Source organism: Platalea leucorodia, assembly GCF_965183815.1.
Source record: "Platalea leucorodia genome assembly, chromosome: 5".
NCBI classification, from domain to species: Eukaryota; Metazoa; Chordata; class Aves; order Pelecaniformes; family Threskiornithidae; genus Platalea; species Platalea leucorodia.
In genome coordinates, this window is record NC_138827.1 from 79843542 (window position 1) to 79868745 (window position 25204).

At 37.0% G+C, this 25204-nt stretch overlaps 1 protein-coding gene across 1 annotated transcript in view; it reads right to left on the reverse strand.

Moving 5' to 3' along the window:
* Positions 1-25204, reverse strand: part of MYO3B (myosin IIIB) — a gene marked incomplete at both ends in the record, with an annotated part of 209195 nt that overhangs the window by 77710 nt on the left and 106281 nt on the right. The window contains 11 exon segments of the mRNA XM_082311465.1: positions 2454-2533; positions 16707-16836; positions 18346-18434; positions 20416-20569; positions 20813-20960; positions 22074-22284; positions 22426-22552; positions 22946-23060; positions 23633-23731; positions 24110-24312; positions 24996-25079. Of these exon segments, the coding sequence (XP_082167591.1) occupies positions 2454-2533; positions 16707-16836; positions 18346-18434; positions 20416-20569; positions 20813-20960; positions 22074-22284; positions 22426-22552; positions 22946-23060; positions 23633-23731; positions 24110-24312; positions 24996-25079 (1440 nt within the window).

Consider the following 25204-nt stretch of genomic DNA (forward strand, 5'->3'; position numbering starts at 1 on the left):
AAGAGCAAAAGCAAATAGTTTGAGAACTGCACTGAAGCCCAAATGTCCATGAATTTGAACTTCTAAATTGGATTCTTGTCTGTCTAGAAAAACAGAGACTCGTAGTGATATTGTTGTTGGAGGTTCAGCACTCACGATCATACCTGGAATATCTGCTGGCCCATAAAGGGTAAGCTTATGCTCTACCTTTTGGGCAGTAGGATATCGTATGCATCTCCTTTTGACAGCTGCTTATTTTCACCAAACCTGTAGAATCTTAACGATCTTTGAGAATGCCACTCTGTCAAATATGGTTTACTACAGCCTGCTGAGTTCAAAAGGGTTTTGTTTTGTTTTGGGTTTTTTTTGGGGGGAAGGGAGTTAAGACACAGAAAGACAGATGGTCAGAAACACTCACAGAGGAGATGTAATATACTTTTCCTCAGAAAATCAGGGTAAAACCAGTATCGTGAGATTCCTTTTTCTATGACTAGGATCAATTTCCAAATCTTTTTGACAAGAAATATCTGACGTTTCCATTAGAAAAATTCTGATAGACCCTGAAGCTAGGGAGATTTCCCTGTAAGAATTTTTAGAAGTTTTGTCTCTGGTTAATTTATAACATTGCGTGTCTATGAAGCCATGCAGTTTTACAGTAGGGCGATAATCGCATGTACAACAGGCAATAGGCTTTATCACAATTGGCTTGGTAGAAAACGATAGAACATAATAAGAATGTCATGATGTAATCTTGTGTTTTAAATCACTAGCTACTCTTTTTAAACTAAAATGAAGAATATTTCAACTGTAAAGTCACATTTTTACATGACAGTAGTAGTGACGTACAATATACATTTATATGATTACAACTGAAATGGAAAACAGCTTGACCTACAGAAGACTGTTCTGTCACTAAAAAAAATTGCTTATAATAGTTTTGAAACAATATTAAAAGAATGATTTATGACATCATGTCACCTTATGAAGTCACTGGAAATTATTACTTTCACATATTGACCACACCTGCTGCTGGCATGGTATGAAATACTGTAAAACCAAAAAATACGTTAAGCAAAAAAGCTCATAAATTAAATAACAAATGAAAATTTCCAAACTTCCAAACAAACTTACCATCTTTGGATTTTTTTTAACAAATTGTAAAATAGTAATTTAAAATCTTTTTCCTGAAGTTGTTTCAATTAGAAGTTTTATGAAATTATAAGAAAGAATTTTTTTCAGCTACAAACTATTTCAATTAACATTTTCTGAATAGTGACGCACTTATGCATGTCTTTTAGCTCTTTCCTTAAAAGTTTGAAGGGTAAGTAAAAACCACTTAAACACCACTTAGTAACTGACTGTGTTTATTAAAGCTCTAAAAGAGAACTGCTCTACTCCATTGCAGCTGTACCAATAAAATGAATGCTTATAAAGCTTATGCTGAATATAGCTGGATGTGGAGGACAATGTGTGTATAATACAAGAAAATTGGAAAGGCCATTATCTGTCCTTCAGCACTGAAAGTGTTTATACCAGAGAGGAAATAAATCTCTGAAATCCACATCTATATTTGCAGGTACAGTGAAGGATAGAGATGTCTGGGTGACATGAATTACTCTATCAACATTTGAGCATGAGCTCCTAATCACAGGAGAGAATGAAAAGAAACCGAAAACCCAGAACATAAAATTCTGTAGACTTTTGAACAGTTGCTGTTACCACATTTGTTTTTAAAAATTATTACTGTTTGCTTTGGAGGCAAAAAAAACCCCAAACCCTTAACTAAGCTAGCTCTAACAGTACTACTGAAGAAGCAGGGAGGGGCTGCACGTGCTATCAGCTTGAGGCACAAGAGTTTTCCTCACAAATTAAGTGTACTCCGTTGGCAACACACCCTATTAACTGCCATAAAATTATCCCATCCTTTTGCAATTATGCCACATCCTTTTACGGCAAAATTCAGTGGCATTTAAATTCTACAGTTCTTTTTAAAGAACAGTGGTTTTGTCAAGTTATTCTTTTCTGGTCATCTATCAGTCACAAATGTGTCCTGGTTTTTCACTTGCAAGTTGAACAAAAAAGGAACAGATCTGTTTTTATTTTGCCTTTCATACTGTTAAATACACTATTCAAATTTTACCTAATTAAATCTCTTTCTAGGCCAAAATTGCCAGAGGAAAATGACCCCATTGAAATAAAGAGGAATATTGCTACCAACATCAATGTAGAGATTTCATTCTGAAAGTTTAAAAGATTAATCAGTAGTAAATTGATTCTTCACTGCATTCTACAACAGGGTCCCCACTAAAACTGGAAACAGTGCTCACAGCTGAGGTGCATGTTTTCTGATATTAAAGCAGACTCTCATTTGGTAAGAACCTCACTATATACCTACATCAGCTAAGCATCGTGTCCATAGTCTTGCTGTAATATTTTATGAACAATTGCCTGTCTTCAAAGGGAACACTACCAACCTTGATACGCCCAGCACTAAGCTGCGGAGGCAAAGACCTAGATGCTGCTGTCACTCTGGCTCTTGCTTGTGCCAAGTTACCTGTTCAAAAAGAAAGAAATACATACTGCAAAAACGGTTCAAGAAGGTTAGCAGGGAAAAATTTGTATGGTGGAAAATCAGTTTGTACAATAGTACTAAAAATAGCAGATACCACCACACTTCTTCCACACCCCACTCATTACCAATTGTGCCTGCAGAGCATTCAGCACGGGCATGACAGAGTGCAGTGTTGATTTAAAAGGGAGGAAAAAGTCAGTGATAAGGTGGTATGTCACTGACCTTAGCTACTGAGCTGATGAAAACAACGACAGCACAAAGGCATACAGCTCAATCACTAGTAATCAATTTCTCTGTGACTCATTGAGAGATTTAAAAGAGAAAAAGACAGCAGAAACAATCTCGTTTCTATGAAATCATGTGGATCCTGAAGTGTTTAGACAGCATCTTAAGCTCACAAACTAATGAAAGAGATGAGAAAATGATAAGACCGTATCTTTTTTTGACCTTTTGACATATAGGCCTGCTTAATCCCCAATCTTATTGTCCCTTGGGGTTTTTAAAGACTGACTCAATTCCTCAGGCAAAAACATATTGTGGTGTCAACTAAAAGACGAGTGCCTTTTTTTAAATGTACAGTATGACGTGTCCTAAACTTTTTCTTCTGTACTTGTAGAAAGCCAAAGTCATCACAAAACAGCTTTTCAAAATAAAGGCTCAGAGAAGAGAGAGGAAGTGATACGGGACTGTGCATATGCAAGACACTCTGTATATTTCAAAGTTTTAGCAAGTCTAGCACAAGATGTCCAAATGTTTTCTCTGGCTATATCTTCAGAGGCTAAACTGTGATTAATAGCATTGAAAGAACCCTTTGAAGCAGGATTGGTGACATCAAAGCCCTAATCCATGGGTGGCAGGATTTTTATAATGAGTGGGAAGCATTTTAACACATTTCAAAGGATTTACAGCATGAATAAACAATAGGCCTCTGCAGATGTACCACACACCTTTCAGAACCAGAACACATAAATAAGTGTCCATTTTAATTTAAATGTAAATAAAGTGTTAACACTTCTTTCAGATGCTAAGTGCCCTGTTTGCATCAACTCCAGTGTTTAGCTGTTTGCTTTACAGAAGGCCAGTAACTCTAAACAGCCTTCAGAGTTTTGCTAAACTATATATTACATAACTGGTAAGGAGGCAAGATGGGAAAAACGAAAACCAAGAACACTTAACCGCTGGTAATTATTCCATAAGGGAGCAGAGGAAACCCAGTGTCCACATAACACTGCAAGGAACTTTTGCTCTTACTTTCCTCCAAATAAGAAAAATACCAAACCCCTGAAAACAGTCTGGGGGTTAGCACTCAAACACAGCAATGACATTCTTTGGAGCGATTCAAACATTCTGTATTCATTTTAAAAAGTATTTCTCTTTTAAGCCGCTGGCATTGGGATTGACACAATGCTGCAAAACTGGCACGTCATTTCCAGATCTAACAGCGTATGTTACCTGACAGTCTAAATCACAGTGCAGAACACAAGGTATGTCCACGTTTTTGGAAACTGTTTTTGGCTATACTGCGTAGGTTAATGAGAACTGCAACTCTGTTTTGAAAACCTTATATATCTATATACACACATAGTACCTACGGTATATACATGTATCTCTCTAAGGTTAAAATGAGAACTTTAATGAGCAAGTAGTTGGCGAATTTGTTTTTCTCTTAGCTGCAATTTTGATATATGTTAGAAATTACTCTTTTGTGTCTTTTTTGGCTAAAGTAGACAACCTGAAAAGGTTGTTTTTGGCTAGGCTTCAGATTAGCAAGTCTGAAGCTTGGAAGTCTTGCACTGGGGAACTGATGACACAACATGGGATAAAAGAGGGGAGCTGGGAGAAGAAACAAATTTGAATCAGATGATTGCTTAAAATGACTAAAATTTTGTTGCATTTTATAACAAGTTACAAAACTCTAACAACCAAATAAAATTTAGAATTATAAGATAGTTGCTCAAGGTTCACCACACTCACTGCTGGCACTAGGTTTCTAGGGTTCATAATTAATATCCCTGAGCTCTCACTTAGTTCCTCATGCAAAACTAAAACTAAACTTAACATTTCTGATCTGGCAAACCAAGCAAATAAATAAACCTTTTTATTAACAAAAAAATCTTTAATGACTTCACAAACAAACAAACAAAAAAACCCCAAAGTGGTCAGTTCCTACTTAAAAAAAGAAAAGCTTTACATATTGTGATTTTGTACATTAGTTACTTACTTCTAGGAATGGATTCTTACCAGTGCTTATTTCATGTGTCAAGTGATTTCCTATGTAATTACTAACTACTGAATTGTAGCATCAGATGAAATCCACAGAATAAATGTTATTAGGATTTTCTTTTCCAGATCAAACACAAAATGATGCTTCAATAAAGGTTCGTGAATTAGTAATCTCAAGTAGTTCACATTCAGGAAAATAACTACCTATCTTTAACATGTCTAAGCCATTAAAACTAATAAACAGAACAAATGTGGTTTGAAAATTAGTCTACATATAAGAAATGTTTCACCTAGAGTTAGCATGGTGTTTATAGTCAGTAAACATTTGGTACCTGTCCCTGCATTCAATTTTCATTTACAAGGCCATTTATTACTTTACACACCAAAAATAATTAAATGTTATTCCACTTTGTAAATAACATCAATATTTGAAGAACAAACGTTTTTAGATAATAACATAGCCAGTTAAAACTGCCATGGGTTCCTTGAAAGGTTAAACCGGTTAAAGGTTAAAACACTGCACTGTGCCTTTCTGAAGTCTAGCTTCACACCTATTATATGGTCAACACTTCAGAGAAAATACGAGTGACATCCATGTAGACTTAAATAAAATACTACCTATATTAAATCCAACTCCATAAAGTGGACCAATTAAGCAATTTAAAACCTCAAAGTTTTCTTAGTTTTTTTTGGAACAGGCATTCATGCGGGAAGGGAGAGAAGTTAATGGTTAAAATTAGGATTAATCTTTTAAACATGTACATGTTTGATTTATTCACATGCATTTCCTTTTCAGTTCAACGGGACTGCTCATCTGAAAAATTAAGGCTCCTACCCATGTGTCTGCTGGATCAATTCGTTTGTGTCAGTGGGGGAGTCAGTCAGCCCCAATATTTCTCTTTTTTCCCTCTGTTCAATAAAGTTAGGAATGTCATTAATGCTTTGAGAAGTTTCAGTCATTAAAGTTCGTGAAATGCTCTGAGAGCTTCCAACAGAAAGAGAAGTAGCAGCACATAAAATCTATGCACTCGCTGGCTAAGCTCACTGTGCCAATGCTCAGCAAAACTTCTTTTGTCTTGAAGCTGTATAGGAGACCTCACATCTCTGCAAACATATTCTCCACTGATGCCTCATTTCAGCTAGGTGGGAAAGACCATACTGTCAAAGTACCGTATCTCTTCTATTATGCAAAGCCAAGCAGGAGAAGTTTTGAAAGTATTTTAAAGTATTTACACAGCACAGAAAGAAGAAATGGTTTTCTTTTTTCAGCTTGGACTTTGGAAGTGCTCTCCAGATCTCAGAAAGGACTAGTCAGCATTCCTGGCTTCTCACTTGCATCCCTGGCACTTACTCACTGTGTGATCTGGCTGAATTAACGATTTGTCCAGCCGTTGACTTTCCATACTAATTAGGAAAAGTACGCTCTCTGGCTGGATGTTCTAATATTACTTATGGTTTGTCAGTGCTTCATTATTCTTAGGTGATGGGTTCTATAAGTAGTATCCAGAAAATATTAGTAATATTAGCACTGTATTTATAACCTCATTTTGGTTATGTCTGCAATAGATCACTTCTCCCAAAGTAAGAGCATGCCAGGTAAGAATTACATTAAGCTTTGGTACAACGTTTAGTTTGTGAAGTGCCAATGACTTACAGAGAAAGAGCCTAATGACAATGTCACCTTCTGCACGAGATGTACCATGGATATTACTATTATATAGAGGGCACAGTACAAGCTCTTTCCTTATCCTCATATATTTTATTAATTTCTTTCATGCTTCTGGTTCAGATAAAGAGGGGTTACTTGAAACACCATGTAGACACAGTATAATATGGTCAGAAATGCTACAGTGCATTCATATTTCATTGACACTACTTCTAATCACAGCTAAGCACTTGCACTCCAGAAAAGGTACAGAGTCAGACAATGTCTTTGACACACACAGGTTCTTCTCTGTCTTTCCTTTCAGTACATTTTATCTAGCCGAAGGAAGTCGACTGCTTATCTCCATAATGCATTTTCATCTTCTGCTACTGTAAGACTAAGCTTTTCTTAGCTCGACTATAAATGAATACATGTACTTTTTTATTGGGTACTAATTTGAATCTGGTCACTGACTACCAAAACTCTATTCTTTTGAGTCACTGAAGTAATTTAAGCTAATCTTGTGCAATAAAAAGGTAAGAATCCAATTTTCTCATATACTACACATTTTACACAAGAATATAATTATAAAAATACTGTCTGTAGAATACAACTATCAATACAGACACACTTCCACTGCTGCTTATTCTGAAAAGAGAATCACTTTACTTCCTATTCAGAATGAGTAAATAAAAAATGAGAAATAGTATTTCCAAAATCAGATCCATATTACAAAACAGAATCTGATAACCATGAAAACTTAGTAATAGTGAGGCCCACCTGGGAATACCCTAATCATGAGTAATTGCTTCACAAGCAAAAAAGATGCACTTTTTGGCTCAGTTTATTTGAAATAAAAAAATCCATGCCATAGTGAACTGACAAATTCTGATCCTGATTCTCAATTGACTAAAGGTTTCTTTAGTCTTACTAGCATGAAGTAGACACAGATCATATTTACAGATACTTAAAAGCTTTACATTGCTAGATTGGGATTGAAGAACCTGAATGTAAATTCAGTGCTGCTATGTTTTCTACTGCATACATTGCAGACACTTCAGTGGTCACTTCCCTCATTAGCAAGGCACACATTGGCAAACACACAGCATGATGTTTACAGCAACAAATAAAACTCCGCTTGTAAGCATCATCGCTGCTATGTTTAGATATTGTTTTAACACAGTAGGTTAGTAGACTTCTTGTAGAATGCAAGGGAAGAAAGATACTGACAGCAGCTGATATGAAATGAAGATCAATTGCCTACTATATTCCAAGATACATAAATGTATGATCTCAGTAAGAAAGGTCTCAACTTTTACCCTTACCTAGTAATGAAGAACAGATTATGGTATATAATTAACTAGTGGTAGTGTCCAAGATATTTTAAAAATGCAACCTTGAGTATTAATGGCTACTTTAAGCAACATGCCCAATTTTCCAGCTAAATTGAATCAGACGTGTAGTCATCTACTCGATTGGGAGTGCGTTGACTGAAATGCAGACATTTCCTGAAATATCACAGGCACATATGTGACCATAGGATACACAAGCAAACCTTATGTGATTCTCAGAACATCATAGTCCCATGACACTACCAAACTTAGAGACAGCAGGCAAAACACATATGCTATAGCCTGATCACATGGTAGACAGGTTCCCAGGCACAGGACAAGGGAGGGTCACGTGGTTCTAGAAAAGAGGGTGGCAGAGGAGTGGATTGCCTGCTGGACAAACTCTTTATCTGGCCACAGCCAGGTGGGCATAGTTTGGGCACCTCTATCCAAACACAGGACTAATGATAGCAGCGGCACACTAAATACAGTGAGAGCTAAGTATCTGAAGCTGCATCTAGATAAAAATGAAAAAAATGATAAATTATTTGGAAAAAGCAATTAGAAGTTATAGTGTAAACAATGCTGGAGTTTTCTACTGCTTGATGCTCATATTTTCTTTAGTCATGTCTGTAGCCTGACTAGCTGGAGACTGACTGACAGGCTGGCCGCAGCCTGATCTGGTCAGTCTCCCAGCTGCTGCATTACAGAACAAAGTGGCTCAGCTTTTTATGATTTATACATTGTCAGAAGATACGGGCCATTTCTTTCAGATATGGTCCTTAGCAACATCTGTCCACATCTTTGGTAGTGTACCATTTGATGCTGTTGTATGTAATCGACTCAGGACAACAAACCTCGAAATCTCTGGGGAACAACAGACAGTACAAAACGCTGCAGTCTGTGTCATCGGCAAAGTACCTCGCCATCAACATGAGGTTTTCTGTTGCCCCAGCAGATTGGTTCCTGTACCACATCTGTAACTGAGATTAGAAGAAAACTACAGAGGTGTATTTTCTGAGGAGACTTCATTGTTGAGGAATTCTCCACTAATTTTCAGCCTTAGCCAAAAGCCCCTTATTCTAATTACCTCTATTCAGGACAGACAAGAAGTTTATTTCTTCTTCCAGAGGTATGTGGAAGAATACTTCTAAAAACATATACAGGTTGAAAATATGGTTACCACACATGCTGATTCAGCTCCAGTCTCTCTCACTGTTTTATGTAATTGACATCCTTTCTCTTGCATGTCATGTAAGATTTTTTTCCCCCCAAATTATATATGCTTTATTTAGAAAAGTAGAAGTTTGATTATGAAGAATGTGGTATTTATCTCAGTATTTTACCTATGCTCCCTCACCAACATGAACCAACTGCAAGCATTCTGGTAGCTCACACCTCAGTATCTTGTCTCTGACGATCTCAGGGCTGTCCTCAAACACTAATGAAGCTTCACAGTACTCAGTTTAACCTGAGGCCAAAATAATTTTCTACAAGAACAGTGAATAAACAGAAAACTCAGGAGAAGTCAAGAACTGTGATTTCCAGCCCACTGTTTCTATTTCCAGAGTATGTTCCCTCTCCATACAATGTAGAAAACATTTTATGGTATATATTCCATCACTTAGGACCTGCTGCTGAAGCTGTTCCATACATACACAGTCCGATCAAAATCCTACTAAACCCAGTGAAGGTTCTCAATGAATTCAGTGGTAAAAATACAGGTATAAAGATGTCACTGAAAGCACATGGAATAAAATGGAGGAACATTTTCTCTGACCTCACTATGACTATTAGCCTTCTCAGTGATTAAGACCCTAAGCTAGACAGGATAAAAACAATGTCAAAACCAGGTTTTGACACTTCAAGAGAAGAGCTGTCTTTTAAAAGTCTTCATTTAGGATGAAACATGGTTACAGAACTTTACAAGAGTCCCAGGCTTCCCCATTTTTGAAATCGAGGCATTAATGATGTTGACTACTAATTTAATCAAGTCTCAAAGGCTTCTCAACTGAACATTTGCTCCTCTGGATCTCAGCACTTCCATATACTATCACAGATAGCACAAAATCAGTTATTTTTGTGATAATTCAAAACATTATTCTCATTTATATTTGTATCATCTCCACACTTAATGAAACAAATACCCATTCATACAAACACCCACAAATACGTTTTCTGTCTTTGACACACACACTGTGACCTACTGTCCAGGCAGTTCAGTTATAAGCTCTCCTATGTCAAGCCAAGTCAGGCTGGAATAAGTAAGACAAAGTCAAATAATAAGAGAAAAGATAATGCTGGTTTAGTGAAGTACTGACCTTTACAGTTTGTTGTAGGGTGAAGGAATAAAGAAAATGGATAAAAGTACAAAATCTTAGCAAGACAGCATACTCAGAGTACAAAATACTCTGAAAAAAATACACAAAATCCAGCACAGACTCAGAGGTTGGTTTTCACCAACTACATTAATCGCTTAGATACATTAACCCCTAATTCAATTATTTCAAAAGAGTGGGAAATATAAGCACGTTCTTTGTAAAGGACACACAAAAAACATTACGGATATTCAAATCAGCAAGATTATCTGAATATTCAACACATTTATCTGCTCTACAAACTCACTAGCAAACTTAAAAATAACTGCTCTTCTAGGATTTGATCTTGAGAGCTACTGAATGCTTCCAATGATGTACCAAGCGTATTTGACACAGTTTGACCTTACAGCACATAGTGCCTGTAGAAACTGCCTAGTAAACTACTCATTAAAACAACTACTGTATAATGTTCTCTGAATATTTCTCTATTTAAATTTTGTATATGCTGCACAGTAAGATCCCACAGTCTGCTAGTTAATATTAAAAACAGTAACATCTTCTGTGTAATACATCTTTTGCTTCCTCAATATCAACACATTTTGAATTTAATTAGTATACAACGAAGTGTTAAGATTAATTATTGTTCACTACTGTGAGATAATATTCATTACAGAACTGAGAAGTTAGGCTAGAAACATGAAAATTGAAAAGATACCTCCTCTCTTCTCAGAGAAAGGTAAAGAAAAATTATTCTCAATATTTGTTCTACAGAGAATGGCCTATTATGAATCAAATCCGTAAGCTCATCAAGATCTGTTTTTAAACTTGCCCACTTGTACTTTTTTTAGGGTTTGATTTGTGAGCATTTGGAGACAAAAAAAGTGCCCTTTGCCCATTTTCAGTACAATGTAATCTGTGAAGTCTCACATTAACAACAGTGGACTTCTGCTTGGGCCACGCCCTTTACCAAACATAAACATGATAAATCTAACTTGACCCTTCTCAGCTGTTGTGCTTACTGCCATGTGCAGTTCCAGAGATTCACTGACACTCTTTATTTATAGGGAGTTATTCTCAACAGTAAATAATTGTTATGTCTTATATAAAGCTTTAGCAGGACTGAGAACTTAACTTTGATTTGATAGATGGTTCTGTTTCTAGATGAGTTCCACTTTTAGGGCTATTTTAGGGCATGTTTTGGATCCTACTGCTAGCAAGTCTTGTGAGTATCTGTGTACTGCATTTGTCCTACAACACAAAACCTTAGGATATGAAGAAAAAGAAACACTGAACGGTAAAATGCTCAACTGAAAGACTAAATAAAAAGTAATCTAACACTCTACCTCTCAAACTCAGTTAAGCTACATTTAATTTAGTTTACTGATGTCCCACATCTGCAAACCAGTAAAGTTCACAATTGTTACGTTGCACAGCTGTGGTTTAAAGCTTCTCTTTGCACACAACACACTGGCAGCAAAGCAAAAACGATTAACTTTTATATGCTTTTAACATATGGACCAGTTAGAAATAGGAAAGCCTCTGTGTCCTGAGTGAAAATATATAACTTCCATTAACTTGACCCAAATTCTTACAAAATATAAATTCTGATTCATCTTTAAGTAGAGAGATTATAATTACAATGGCTTTGTTTCTGATTCATTTGACTTGGAGTGCCTGCAGTTATCTCTTAGAAGTGAAAATACTAACACAAGAATACCATTACAAAAAGATTTTATTGTAGGATAAATTAGTAAAATTAAGACGTCTTTGAGTCTTTTGCTCTATTGTGATGTGTGGAATTAAGAGAAAAAAATCTGCTGAGCCCAAATGGAAATATGCTATATTTCAGTGTGTAAGTATGACACACACCAAGCCAGGAGACCTGCCACTACTGATCGCTAGAGGAAGACCTTGTACTCAATAGGAGCGCACAGTGACAAACATGACAGGCCAAATCACGGTTCCACTGAAAACAATGGCAAAGCATCTACAATTTCAATCGGCCAAGATTTCACTCTGTGCTGAGTAGTATCTGTCCACGAGACTGAAATGCAAGAAAATCCATTTGCTTCCCTCAGTTTCTGGCTCTTCATGAGGAATCAGCCACTATCAAAGTTACAGACAAATTAATATTGAGATAGTACTCTTGTAACCAAGGAGTAGTAAAAAACAGTTCTTTAAAGTGATTTTGCAAAAGGCCCTAGTTCTTGTGTTCTTTAGTGTGCATAAACAAAGCCTGAAACATTTTTTCACATTCTTTCTCAGCACGTGGTCTGTTGATTGATTGTTTTCTTTTTTTTTTTTAATATGAGACATACATTGTTTATAATTGCTTTTTGTCTGAGGGCTGTAAGCAGGGCTGGAGACTCAAAGGCACAAAGAACAGACTAAAATTTAATACCGAGGAGGGGAAATGACCTTTAGGCAGGCTAATTATAATTAATTTGTTTTTGAAAAAAATCTATTTTCCTCCTATTTTGGACAAAAAATTCCCTTGTTAAAACACCGCTATCCTAACTCTTCAGTGAAGGCTGTGAAAACTTTGACAGGTTATGCTCAGATACCTAGGCACCATGAACAAGGAGTGTTTATTAGCAATGGATGATATATTGATACTATATCACTCTGAATGCATGAGCAATATCCAATGCTACCAAAATTATTAGACATGATGTTGCTGTAGCGGTAATGGTACTCAGCTCTGTATTTATTCTACGCAGCCAAGCCCAGCCCCTATGGATCCTCAGAGCTAGGACAGGGAAGTTTCCCAGTGCCTCTACTCTGGTGGTGGGAAGGCTGGAGGATTTCCCCTTCCCTCCCTCCAGGTGGTAACTCTTCCCCCTCTCTCCAGCAAGGACTTAAGGCAGAGCAGAGCAACTCTGACAAAAGCTCTAAAGGTCTGTGAGTTATAAATGGGAAAAAGACTGCAGAGATTGTGTTTCAAGAGTAGAGAATCATGTTATGCTGCAGCTATTCTGAGAAGATGAAGCCCCTCTGGCACATCTCCCTGTCCTGCCACCATGATCTGGTCAGTTGGGGAACATAAGGTAAGAGAGAGGAAAAGTGGAAGAGGGAGCTGCAGTCTCAAAAAGCCTCAGTGGTGCTTTGCCCCAGCAGTTTGATGGTACCACCACTTAAAGGTGATGCTGCAAAAATTCTTGAATATCAGGACAGTCAAATGGTCTGACTCTTCATTGATACCACTAGTGAATGTACCAAGGTTCTCCTTAATTTTTCCAATTAAAGCCCTGTTCTCTTACAAGGGGGCTGTATTTTCTAGATCACTTGATTCCTTTCTTCTCTGATGCTTTAGCTGCAACAGTAATAAACTAAAACTAGAGACAAACAGGAATGCATTATATCTGAATGGGAACATGCATATTCAACTGGAGTAGTGGCAACTTTTTTTTTTTTTTTAAATGTTCTACTTCTCTCTTGTATTTGGAGTAAATTCTGTTTTAATTTCAGAATATACAGAATTCTCAGCACAAGAAGCTGTGTCTGCACAAAAAAGCGACAAATATGGAAGCTATTGGGAGAATTGGTAGGTTAAACCAGAATATGTTCATTCAGTTTTGAGGTTAAAGGTCCCTTGAAAGTGCAAACAGATTCCAAAATGTGCTAAACGTGCATAAATTTCTATTGAAAGATGACAAAACATGTCGTACACGCTACAAAATTAGTGCCAGAATGTTAAAGTTCTGGTATCTCCTATCAGTAATTGTGCAGTCTCTTAACCATAAATTACTATTACAAATGTATATTTAATGTCCTGCTGTTAATTTCTGGCCCTTTAAACTACACAGTCTGCTACTGTGAAATAGAAGCATTTGTAAGAGGGGATAAGTATATTTGATAAATTACAGGGATTAACATGATCTTAAATTAGTAAAAGAATTTAGTCTTTTAATATTTATTTTCTTGCTGCTGCTCAGTTTTTGACAGCGGAAGACATGACAGTTATATAAATATACTTCAAACAGAGGATCTTCTCAGGGTGGGAAAGGCATCTTTTTGTTCTTACTGGTATTTAAGAACTACATTTTCAGTAACTGTCAGACCCATGCTACCAGTCTCTAATTCCCTCTTGCTTCTGGGACAGCACCACCTAGTGATTATTACACATATTGGAGATTGCCGCTTGGCGAAAACCACCTACGCAGCAAATTCCAGAGCTAGTTGCAAGCAGATGTGAGAATGTGCTGTCACTCATCTTCAAACAAAACACCAGAGAAACTGGCAGAAGGCTCACTTCAAGTCAGGGTTACCTGGAAAGATGCAATATGGCTTCCATGTAAATTATTAACTTTTGCACCAGTCAGTAATCTACAAAAAACTGGAGAAAATTGTATCAAGATTATGATTCTTAATCTGTATTTTTTCTGGTTTGCTTTAGGGATGAAGCACATGTTGAGTGGAGGGAAGAGGGCTAAGAGGCAAGGACAGAGTATGATGGGACATTTACACAGTCACTATTCTTTTGTTTACAAAAGCCTCTTTGTAGAAAGTTAAGAGAATAGCATTATCTTTCTTCATGGAGCAGAGATGAAGCAGCATTGCCAGCGATACCTTCTGTTCTCAGCCAAACCTTTCATTTATCTTGCAAGCTGCCAAAACTAAACCTGGCAACAATCTGATTTTAGAACACAGAGGCCCCAACACAGGATGTGAGTGCCAATTATATTAGACAGCTGGAAAAAATAGAGCAAAATCACACAGACTTTTAAAAAATAAAAATGACATAAGGGTTTGAAGCTATTCTTGTAACACCATGCACAAGAGCGTATGCACAATAATTTTTTTAACAGGATGTCCTGTACCAACTTTATAGAAATAAAGGCAACACTCAACTTGCTGTGTGCTCTTCATGGAAGCGTAAATGTTCTGTAAGGGGAGGCAGAAAGCACCCAATTCATGTAAATAGGAAACAAGGAAGGAATGTAAGAGACAAAACAAAAAAGTGGAAATACACCAACATGGTAAGTCTATATTACTGCAGGTTCTTACTGAACCTTTTATGCATCTTGGGCAAAATACCCAAGTTCAGTGCTGCTGCCACTGAAAATATCTCTAAAAAGCCAGAGGAAGGTGAATTTGCATGAAAGCATCAGCATTCTGATTTTAAAATAGCAATAAAATCAAAAGTATAATATTTACAATAATTGGGACTGATAACTGGGACAAAACACCTAATCTGTTTCATTCTGACAATAGCTCCAAGGTATAAAATGGCTAGTAAAGAGGGGTGTGGAGGCACATTTGACCAGATGTGAGTTTTCTTTATCCTTTGCTTGATCCATCCAGCATGAGTAAAAGAATCTCTTTTACCAGTTTAACATGGACTCAAACGTCAGAAGTAGACACAAAGGTTCTTTGTTCCCCACCTGGGCACAAACCAGTCCTACTCCATCTTAAACTATATCCCTCTCCATCTAACCTTGTCATAGCTGAAAGGAGAAGCAGCTTTCTCATTGGATCCTCACCTCTCAGGGACCTCTAAAAGCATAATTTGAAGGGGGGTAATCCAGAGCCTTCTAATTTCAGGAAAAGAACAGACAGTGTAACAGGAGTCTATCCTATGTAGAATATAAACTGCTATTTTGCTATCAGTTTTACACGTGCAAAGAAGGCTCCATTATAAATTTTCCTCCAGATGTTCTTTTTCTAGAGAGAAATCTCAAGAGAGGTTAAAGTCATCACCAGAGGCTATGACTGGGTTACTGAGGGTCCAGGAATCCAGGCAGAGCTGCTGCACAGGCACAGAATTGCATCTACAGCCCATGTACAATAAGCCTACACAGCACTACCTAATGCATGTACGCTTATTTCTACCTAAAAATACAACAATCACATTTGCATATGCCATATCAGATCACAACAATTTTGCAATCTGATACAATCCATCGTATTTAGATTATTCCTTAGTATTACATCTTTTTCCTACCCATTATGAAAAAGATACTTTAAAAATGTAGGAAGTACTGAGAGATGTGTTGCCTTGTTTGCACGTATACTGCAGAACTATCATTTGCATAGGTTACCGGTATTCTGGCATCCATCCATGGAGTAATCAAACTTCATCTTGCTGTTTTATTTAGCTATAGATCTGTGCACTTTCATGTAAGTCAGTGTCAACAAGCTTTAAATCAACTGAATTAATTCATTCTAGCAGATCAAGTATGTGTTTTTTATAATTTGTAAGAAACCTTATGTATTGCATCAATGCATCTAAATAGACGTATATTACCTCCAAAACAACTTGATCTACATTACATCATTTATGAATTGTAACACACGGTACACAAGAACCTATCAACTGAGAACTGATCTTAGCAAAGGACTAAGAACCAAGAATCTCCCATATTCTCATCCTGCTCTGAGAATGAGTTCTTGCCCTACATGTCAAATAATCTCCCTTTCTCTGGAGTGAGGGATGAATCTTACTGCCTGGGTTTTTTAGAAGAATCCATGTCCACATATTTAAAAACAAAATATGATCACAGTATTTTAGATACTTAGGAAACTTGAAACAGCAGAGCTGAAAAAGAATTTTAAAAAATTGTACAGAAACAATTAGAGTTTTAGAGGAGTAGGTAGCTGAAGAGGTTGCAATGTTAGCAAAGCTGTGCAGAAAATACCTGTTTTTGTTAACGGGCTAGAGAACAGCTGCTGAAGAAGTTTGTTCTCTGAAGTTCGCAACACCACCACTACGTCAGCAGGAAGAGTGTCTCTGTTCTTCTCAAGGAATGCACAGGCATCATATAATACCTAGCACGGGAAACTGAATCAGAAAAGTTGCCAAAAAGGGTTACCCAAAAACTGCTACGTTCTTTAAAACGTGAACAGTCAAGATGACCAAGTAGACCAGGTAGCTTGGCTCTGACAAGCCAATGAATTATCTGCAAAGGACTTAAAAGGCTACAGCTACAGCAGTGTCTTCAGAATGTGAACTGCCTATAAACAGCACCTATATTCACAGAACATCACTGTACATCAAATTGGGTTAAATGGCTGAAATCATGTATTGTGCTTTGTCACATCAAACTATGGTATGCATGATGCAATATAACAGAGATACCTCATTAAAGCTTAAGTTGACAGTTTATGTGTGAAGTAAGAAATTGTTCTCAAGTGGTCATCATCTATTTGCTGTCTTCACCAAACTTGAGATCTATAACTAGACCTGTTGGAGGAACAGGAGTAAGTTGCACATCTAGGTACATTAAAATAGGCTTCTCACTGTTTCGAAAATGATAGTAGGAAAACGAAACATTCATCTATTCAATTTTAATTGTTTTTATTAGAAATTAATGCCTGCCTATTTGTATAAGAATCAGTTAATTTTGCTTAACTTTTTATTTATTTATTTTTAAATTGCAGTAATTTTTTAGACCTGTTTTATTTTCACTAGCAATATTCCTCTCTAGCCTAATTCCACTGGAGTCCATTAGTTGACACACAAACTGAATGTTCTCCTGCAATAGAGAACTGGCCAGTAGTGTTTTTATGACTTGGCCTTTTGGGTACAAAGAATTTACTAAACCTGTGTGAAATTTTACAGTTATTCTTAACGAGCCAGAAAACCGGACAGTTTACTAGAAGATATCTTAAAATTTTGGAGTCTTATAATGAGCCAGAGATGATGCATCATTGATAACTACATGGCTATTTCATTTTGATTTTGGTTATAAACAAAGATTTGGACCTGAAATCACAAGCAAAGCTCATGTTATGTGAAACAACTGGACTGTTATTTCCCATATAAAATAATATGTGAACTGCTGAGAACAAAAGAAGTTAGGTACTACAGAGCACAAGAAAACACCTGTGCTAGCTAGCTCCAGTCTTTCCAATGCTCTCTACAGGATTTTAAGTTCTATTACAGGCGCTGTTTTACATTGCATTTTATTCGTATACTTACATACACTCACACACAGAACTACTGTGGCATTCACACGATGTTAACAATCGCACAGCCTGTTCTGGCTCTGGAGAGTTGCTCCTTTGAAATGATTGTAGTAATGGTGTTTCTGGTGCCAGATTTCTTTCAGAATAAAAGGTGGTTACTGTCTACACAATTTGTGAAACAGCTCTCAGGATAGGTTCTAAAATAGACTACTGCACATGAAAATTTTATTGTAGATTCTAGGTTTCTGTAAACTTTATCATTTTGTCTCTTAAAATGAGGAAAAAAAATCATAAGGCAGAAACTTTGGATAAAACAAATAATGACCATAGCACTGTTATTTGATCTAAATAAAAATCACATGACCTCACCTTTCCAGCATAGTGCTGAATACCAAATGACAGTTCTACTCCTTTTGGTCTCCAAAAATATTTGCATCGTAAGTTATCTTCAAATTTATCTAGACATTGAGAAGAGACATTGATATAAGTGACTTAGAGTGAATAAGTAAAATCTTCATCCTAATTAGGGACAGTTTGCTGTTCAAGAAGCCAGAACTGCTATAAACACATGTATTATCAGATTGCTCAGAAATAACTGTGCCAGCTTCTCTGTGCTTTCTTCCAAGCTGCCACTTCTGAATGGAACAGCCTATTCTAAACTAGCCCAGTAAGACTGTCTTTCAAACCCCACTGTTTGTGGACGGTTTTGTGCACGGACAACTATTAAATAAGAGGGGCCAATGAGAAGATGTGACGACTTCTCGTATTTGCTACGAATTTGCTTCTATGTATATATAGGGTTTGGGGTGGGTTTATTTCCACTATTTACCTTCAAAGCTATGCATATGTCTCGTTTGCTTAAACGCCTATTATTTGTATTTTTTCTATCTTCCTTTCCCCATTCATTTAGCTTTGTGCATCATGTCTTAAGTATATGTTCACATCTTCAGGCCGGCACTATCTCTCATTTACCTTTGGACTTCTACAGAAAAAGAGGCTTCTATCTAAAACCTCTTCTAAAGAGGCTTTCTGTTTTCCGTGACCACCTCTAAAGAGCTTACAGAAAAAGGAACACCACTGTCTAAGAAAAATGTCTTCTATGCCCTGTGATATTTTGTATGCTCTTTAATATTTTGTAATTAAATTAGTGCTGATACTGTAAAACTTGCTATTATATTTCTTTATCTGAACAAGCAACTAGAGACCTGAGGCCAGAATCAATTGATAAAATTCTCTGTCATGTTGTGTAGGTCAGAAAATGTTATCAAAATGTTTTTTCTAATGTTAGAATCCATTAATATTTTGTGTTAGGTCTTTCTTTCTAGTAACGTTTAATCAAGCTTGTATTTAAAGCAAAAAGAACTCAGTTTGGAATTTCAGGGAGGCAGGGAGGAGGGTGGTGGAATTAATGATTGTCTGGCATATCTGGAGAGGGCAAAATATCCCACTTTGCTGTCCCCTTGAGGGATCCTGCTGTACTGTGTACAGATCAGCAGTAAGACTGATCGGCACTGGACCAAGGAAAGTGCTTCTGTGAAAGTGTAAGTAAGTTCAATATTCAGTATTAACTGATTTATAGGACCCACAAGGAGGCACACAGCTTTAGTACACAAATGAGGACTGGAATGGAACCATAGCAATCATTCTATCTGTGACCTAAATTCAAGTTTCAACTCAGCCTAGCAGAACTGAAAAATCTTGTACATATATCGTGTAATTTAACAGGCAGCTGTTATTTTTCTCTGACTAACAGTTTGAGTCTCTGCTGCACATTCCATTGAAGGAACTGGAACTCTCTTTCATATCGCAGGTAAAAACGTAGCTCTAGTAAATAAAAGCAAGACAACAGTTTTAAACATGGCATGCGCTGCACATCTTAAAGTTGGCACCAAGATTTGCTAAAATATACGTAAAATATGCATGAAGGAAGGAAAATATTCAGCCAGATGGCACACCAGAAATAACACACACTTTCTATTTATGATGAGATAATCTGGAGTGAAGCAGTATTTTCTAATTGGATAAACATGGGCCTAGGAGCCTGGGAGATCTAAATTCTACTCTCGACACTAATGCTGCTCACAGGGTGGTCCTAGACACAAGATTGTACTATGTCTCAGCCTTCCCTTCAGTAGATGGGGATAAATGCTGCTTGATGTAAATCACATACAGGGACAAGACACAGGTTATTTCCTTGTAACACTGCAAAGACAATAAGCCCTTGACATCTGATATGTAAGATAACTTTTACAATATAAAAAGAACAGAAAACATGTCAGCAGAGAAATGAAAATATATACAATGAAAAATATCCTTAAAATGTCAAATTAAATGGCACAGCATCAGCAGGACAACTAGGCTAGTAAAACTTGAGTAAAGAGGTCATTCTGCCCTCTCAAAATATATTTGTTACCTCCCAGAATTTTTGTTCGCACATACCAACCAAAGTTAGGTCTGTTGCCTGAGGAAATCTACTTTCTTCATCTAGTAGAGACAGGAGACCCATGGGTTTCTGGAGGAACATATCTAGAAGTGGACGATTGTCCTCATACTCCACTGTAGTAGCGTCAATTCCCTCACTCTGATATTCCATCTACAAAGTCACCAGCACAGTTTTAATATTGAACCAGTAAAAGCAACATCATCATTAGGACATTCAGGACGCACAGCAATACCCTATAGGCCTCAACAACATTATTTACAAAACTTCAATTGAAAGATGTCATTATCTTGCCTTTAAATCACATACTCATTTTATAGTTTATAATGTACTCCTGAATATGATCTATGGTTCAGGACGGCCGATTCAACTAGACCTCATCAGAGCTGAATTTACCTGCTCAAGTGCAAAGATATGTTGATTGAAATAAAACTGGATCTGTTCATTAGCAATATTTATGCACAGCTGTTCAAAGGAATTTCTTGTGAAGTTCTCAAATCCAAATATGTCTAGTATCCCAACATTCATCCCATTTTCAGCATTGCTGCATGTGAAAATACAAACAATAGTCATCAAATTCATCATGGGCTACACCAAGTTAAAATAAAAAGAAACATGGTAACTAAGGTTGCATAATTGATTCAATCTGCTGCAAAAAGAGAGGAGAAAAAGCGTGTTTGAACCTAAGACAACTTGTGCATTTGTTCAGCACCATTAACACTTTTGTTTTCCACTTGCTTCTTGCAAATTTCCACGAAGAAGGCACAAGAATCATAGGTACATAGTAACAAACACTTAGCAGCCATATAAAAACAAGTGGTTTCAATAGGCAGATCCCAAATAAAATCTATTCTCTGCTCCTCTAGGTAGACAAAAGGTGTCAAGCTTTAATAGTACGTTTTTGCTATACGCTGCCAGAAGGGCAATTACCAAGTCTGCTGCTGCTCCAAGCTGGACTATTAAGAACCCGTGTGCAAGCTCAAGTATACTCATACCACAGTCACCACTAGAACTGCACGTACGGATGAGGACATGTCTATATGATACAGTGAAATGCCAAACAGAGATCTCAGATCAGAGGCATTTTCACACTACATAAGGGGTTCTCTTGTTTCTCAAAATCTCTGCAGCTGCTTGAAAAGACCAAAGCAGCTAGGTCAATACCTCGCAATGAAATCATAAGGATGCATAATATTAACGTCTCTGTAATTACAAAAAATAAAAAAATCATCACTTAATCTCAAGTAGCAGCACAATAATAATCCAAGATCTGTATTTACTACTAGCTTACAAAAGCAGAGGCACTGTGAGGACTGTGAATACATACTAAAGTTTTTCAGTCTACTCCAACTATTTACCACCCTTTGGTAAGATTTTAATGTTCACTACATAGGAAGCATCTTTTTAAAGAATTGTACAGCACTTTAACCATCCAATTTCCATTGACTTTAGTAGCTAAATTCCACTCAGCTCTTTGAAAACATTGGGGTTAATGTCCTGGAAACAGAATTCAGTTATCACAGCATGAAAACCATTTTGAAGCCTTAGCCAAAATAAACACAGCACCCTTTCTGCAAAATCAAAAATATACAAATGGGTGAAACCATCAAAGATATATGCACAGTAAATACACATGATTCAATGATGTGTAACTTGCCATATATTTTTATCTGGCTGAAGCAGCGTATTAATACGATTTACGATCCAGCTGAAGAGTCGGCCATAAAGTGCTTTAGACATGGCATCTCGCACGTCAGCTGCTTTGTCCACAGTGTTTGTTCGAATAATAGTCTCCCCTCGTGTTACAACACAGTGGGAGGTTAGGGCCTCTTGAAGTTCTTCTGACCCAATACTTAGTAGCGCAGCAGCTAAAAGTGGAAAAAAGATAACGTGACTGTGATTATGCCGTGGAAATCACCAGCATTGCCCAACTGTTACCATGAGTTAGAGATTCTCACAAATACAGTCAAATTGCATTTACAGAACTGACAATGTTAAAATGTATTTACCATTATCTAAGGCTTCTGGGTTGGGAACCTCACTTTTATCTGTTTGGTGTTGTGAAGAAATGGCAGCAAACTCAATATTTCCAGTATTTAAGATTCCAGTCAGAATTCTGTACACTGAGTACACTTCCTGTAAAAGATGACAAGAAGCACTTTTAAGGAATCCAATTAGATACATAGATCATATTTAGGCTATGAAAGAAAAAGGTGGGCACTGGAATGGCTATTAAAGCTTGTAGCTTGCTCTGAGTCCAAGTTCTACAAATTCAAATAAGCTCCTATTGACACAGAAAACAGCATGATATAGAATTATGAATGAACTTGCCTGAGGACCAGCTGAGACCTCAGGCTGGTCTTGGCTTCCGAGTGTGTGGTTATGCTTTCACAGTTCACTTCTGCTGTAAGAGAGATTCTATGGCACAGGTGTGTATCCACAAAACCAAATGGCAGCCTGTGCGCAGGCAGCACTGGAGGTGTTTTTTATAAAGAAGGTCAACAATGGTTTAGGAACTGGATCTCTTACCTCGTCAGTGAATCCTATAATTCTAAAGCAATGCTGAATTGCTTCAAATTGTCTTCCATAGGAATCTTTAGTAACAATATCATGCATCACTCTTCCAGTTTCATTATCAATATATCTAAATAGAGTGGGAGAAAGAAGGCACCATAGTAGCAGATATGCCAGTACAACCTACAGTGACTTCAATGCAAGTACTACAGTAACTGGAAAGAATATTTATCTTCCAATTATATACTTTGGTGCTCATTCATAAGAAGTTTTTGTTTCTTTTGCACTAACTTTTGCTTATTCTTTGTTAATATCTATTATAGCGTTACCAACATTTCACATACATCCCCTCACCCAATACAGATCAGATGCTCCCAAAGTACAAATACCAATTAAAAAACACAACTCCAAAGCATATTCTGGGTTCTTACTGAAGGACTACAGTAAAAAATCAGAAGGTGATTGTCCTGATTTGAACAATAAGCTTGATTATTCCTCCTCCTCTTCAAATAGTTCAGGTTCTCAAACAAATACAAATAATGTAATGCCTTATTGTCCATCCTCTTCTTTGCTTGGGAGGATTAAAAAAGATCCTTAAGGGATGGAGAAGGATTAAGAGAGATTTTAAGGCATCATACTGAAAGCAACAGCTGATCAATAGCTAATTACAACAAGCAGTTAAAACAAGTGAGTGATAGTTACCTAGGAGGCTTTTTATCAGGAAGTCTATATTCAGAAAGTTTCTTCTGATGATAAAGGCCAGCATATATATAATAAAATATATGGAAATTTTTCTCTCCCCTGGGGGAAAAAAAAAAAAAGCATCCTTTTAAAGCACACGTGTTTATTCTTGTGGCACCTTGTACAATGTAAAAGTAGAAGTTCTTATCATGAGCTCACTGAATTAGGTAACAAATCTCCCACTTGTTTTAATGGTGTAGGATCAGCAACTGTGAAACACAGAAAACCCAGCCAACCACAATATTTCTCCAAAGAATGGAGCAGCTCTGGCTTCCGCTCCAAAAGAACCTAACTGACTATTCTTGTTGTCATAGCACTGTACAAAGCATCACTGCTTTAGCAGAAGACACAAAAGCATTTAAAATAAGGAATTTTTGAGAATGAAACAGAATCCAAACATTATATAAACGTGAAAGGGCAGACAATTAATATACCTACACAGCCTGTTTTATGACCCTTGATTTTTCAAGTAGATATTCAGAAATCTTTGCCCCCATTACAGCTCCCGTGGGTGTAAACATCATTTCCAGATATTTTCCAAAGCGACTTGAGTTGTCATTGATGGCAGTGCAGGCATTCCCAAATGCTTCAACCAGAGGATTCACCTGAAGAATTTTCTCACGCAAAGCACGGTTATTGGCCTTGACAGAACAGATACAGATCAGCAGGATCATTAAAAGAATATATTGCTTACCCACAATCCAATTCTTGCTTCAGAAGCATAGCATCCCTTTCTCATGCGCGTATGGTCTTAGATAATGTGTTAACCTTTCTACTTATACAACAACAGAGCCAACAAATTGATGAGAAACTCTCCCACAGGTAGGAAAAAACAGATTCTTCCTTCTTTGCAATTGTTCTGCCTCTGAGGTGTCATATAATTAGTTAGAGTACCAAAACCATCAAAACCTAAACACATCTACTTAAGGTTAACCTTACACACTTGATTTTCCCATCATTCTGCACTAACAGCATTACTCATAACATTTAAATGTGTAAGAGCTTCTAAGATTAGAGCCATAGCAAGATCTGTCATTCTTTATTGTATAAATGAACAACGGTATATGCGATAAACACTGTAGATAACTACAGGCACTGAACACTCGGGATCTGGCACCTTCTCTTTAAAAATATTCAATGGCTCGGTGTGGGTCATACTCCAGTAGCTTAATTCAATACTCTCACATGCTTGATTACTCCATCCCTAACTCAAGTGGGACATTCACATGAACAGCTGTAAGCATTAACGATTAAATAAAAGTGGAAATTGGGGGTGAGGTTGGGAGGATTTGTTCATAGTTTTACATGATTGGCTAAGAAATACCTTTCCCAAGAAGGTCAAATGTTGGACGATCAGATGGGCACTTTCTGTCTTCCCAGCACCACTCTCCCCACTGATGATAATGCACTGAACAAACAAAACAAAACAGTTAAGCGCAAAGCTCTCAACATGGTCGATTTCAGCTATTACTCCTCCTAGTTGTTATTTAATGTTTAGTACCAAAATACTACAAAATACTTTAAGGGTCAACT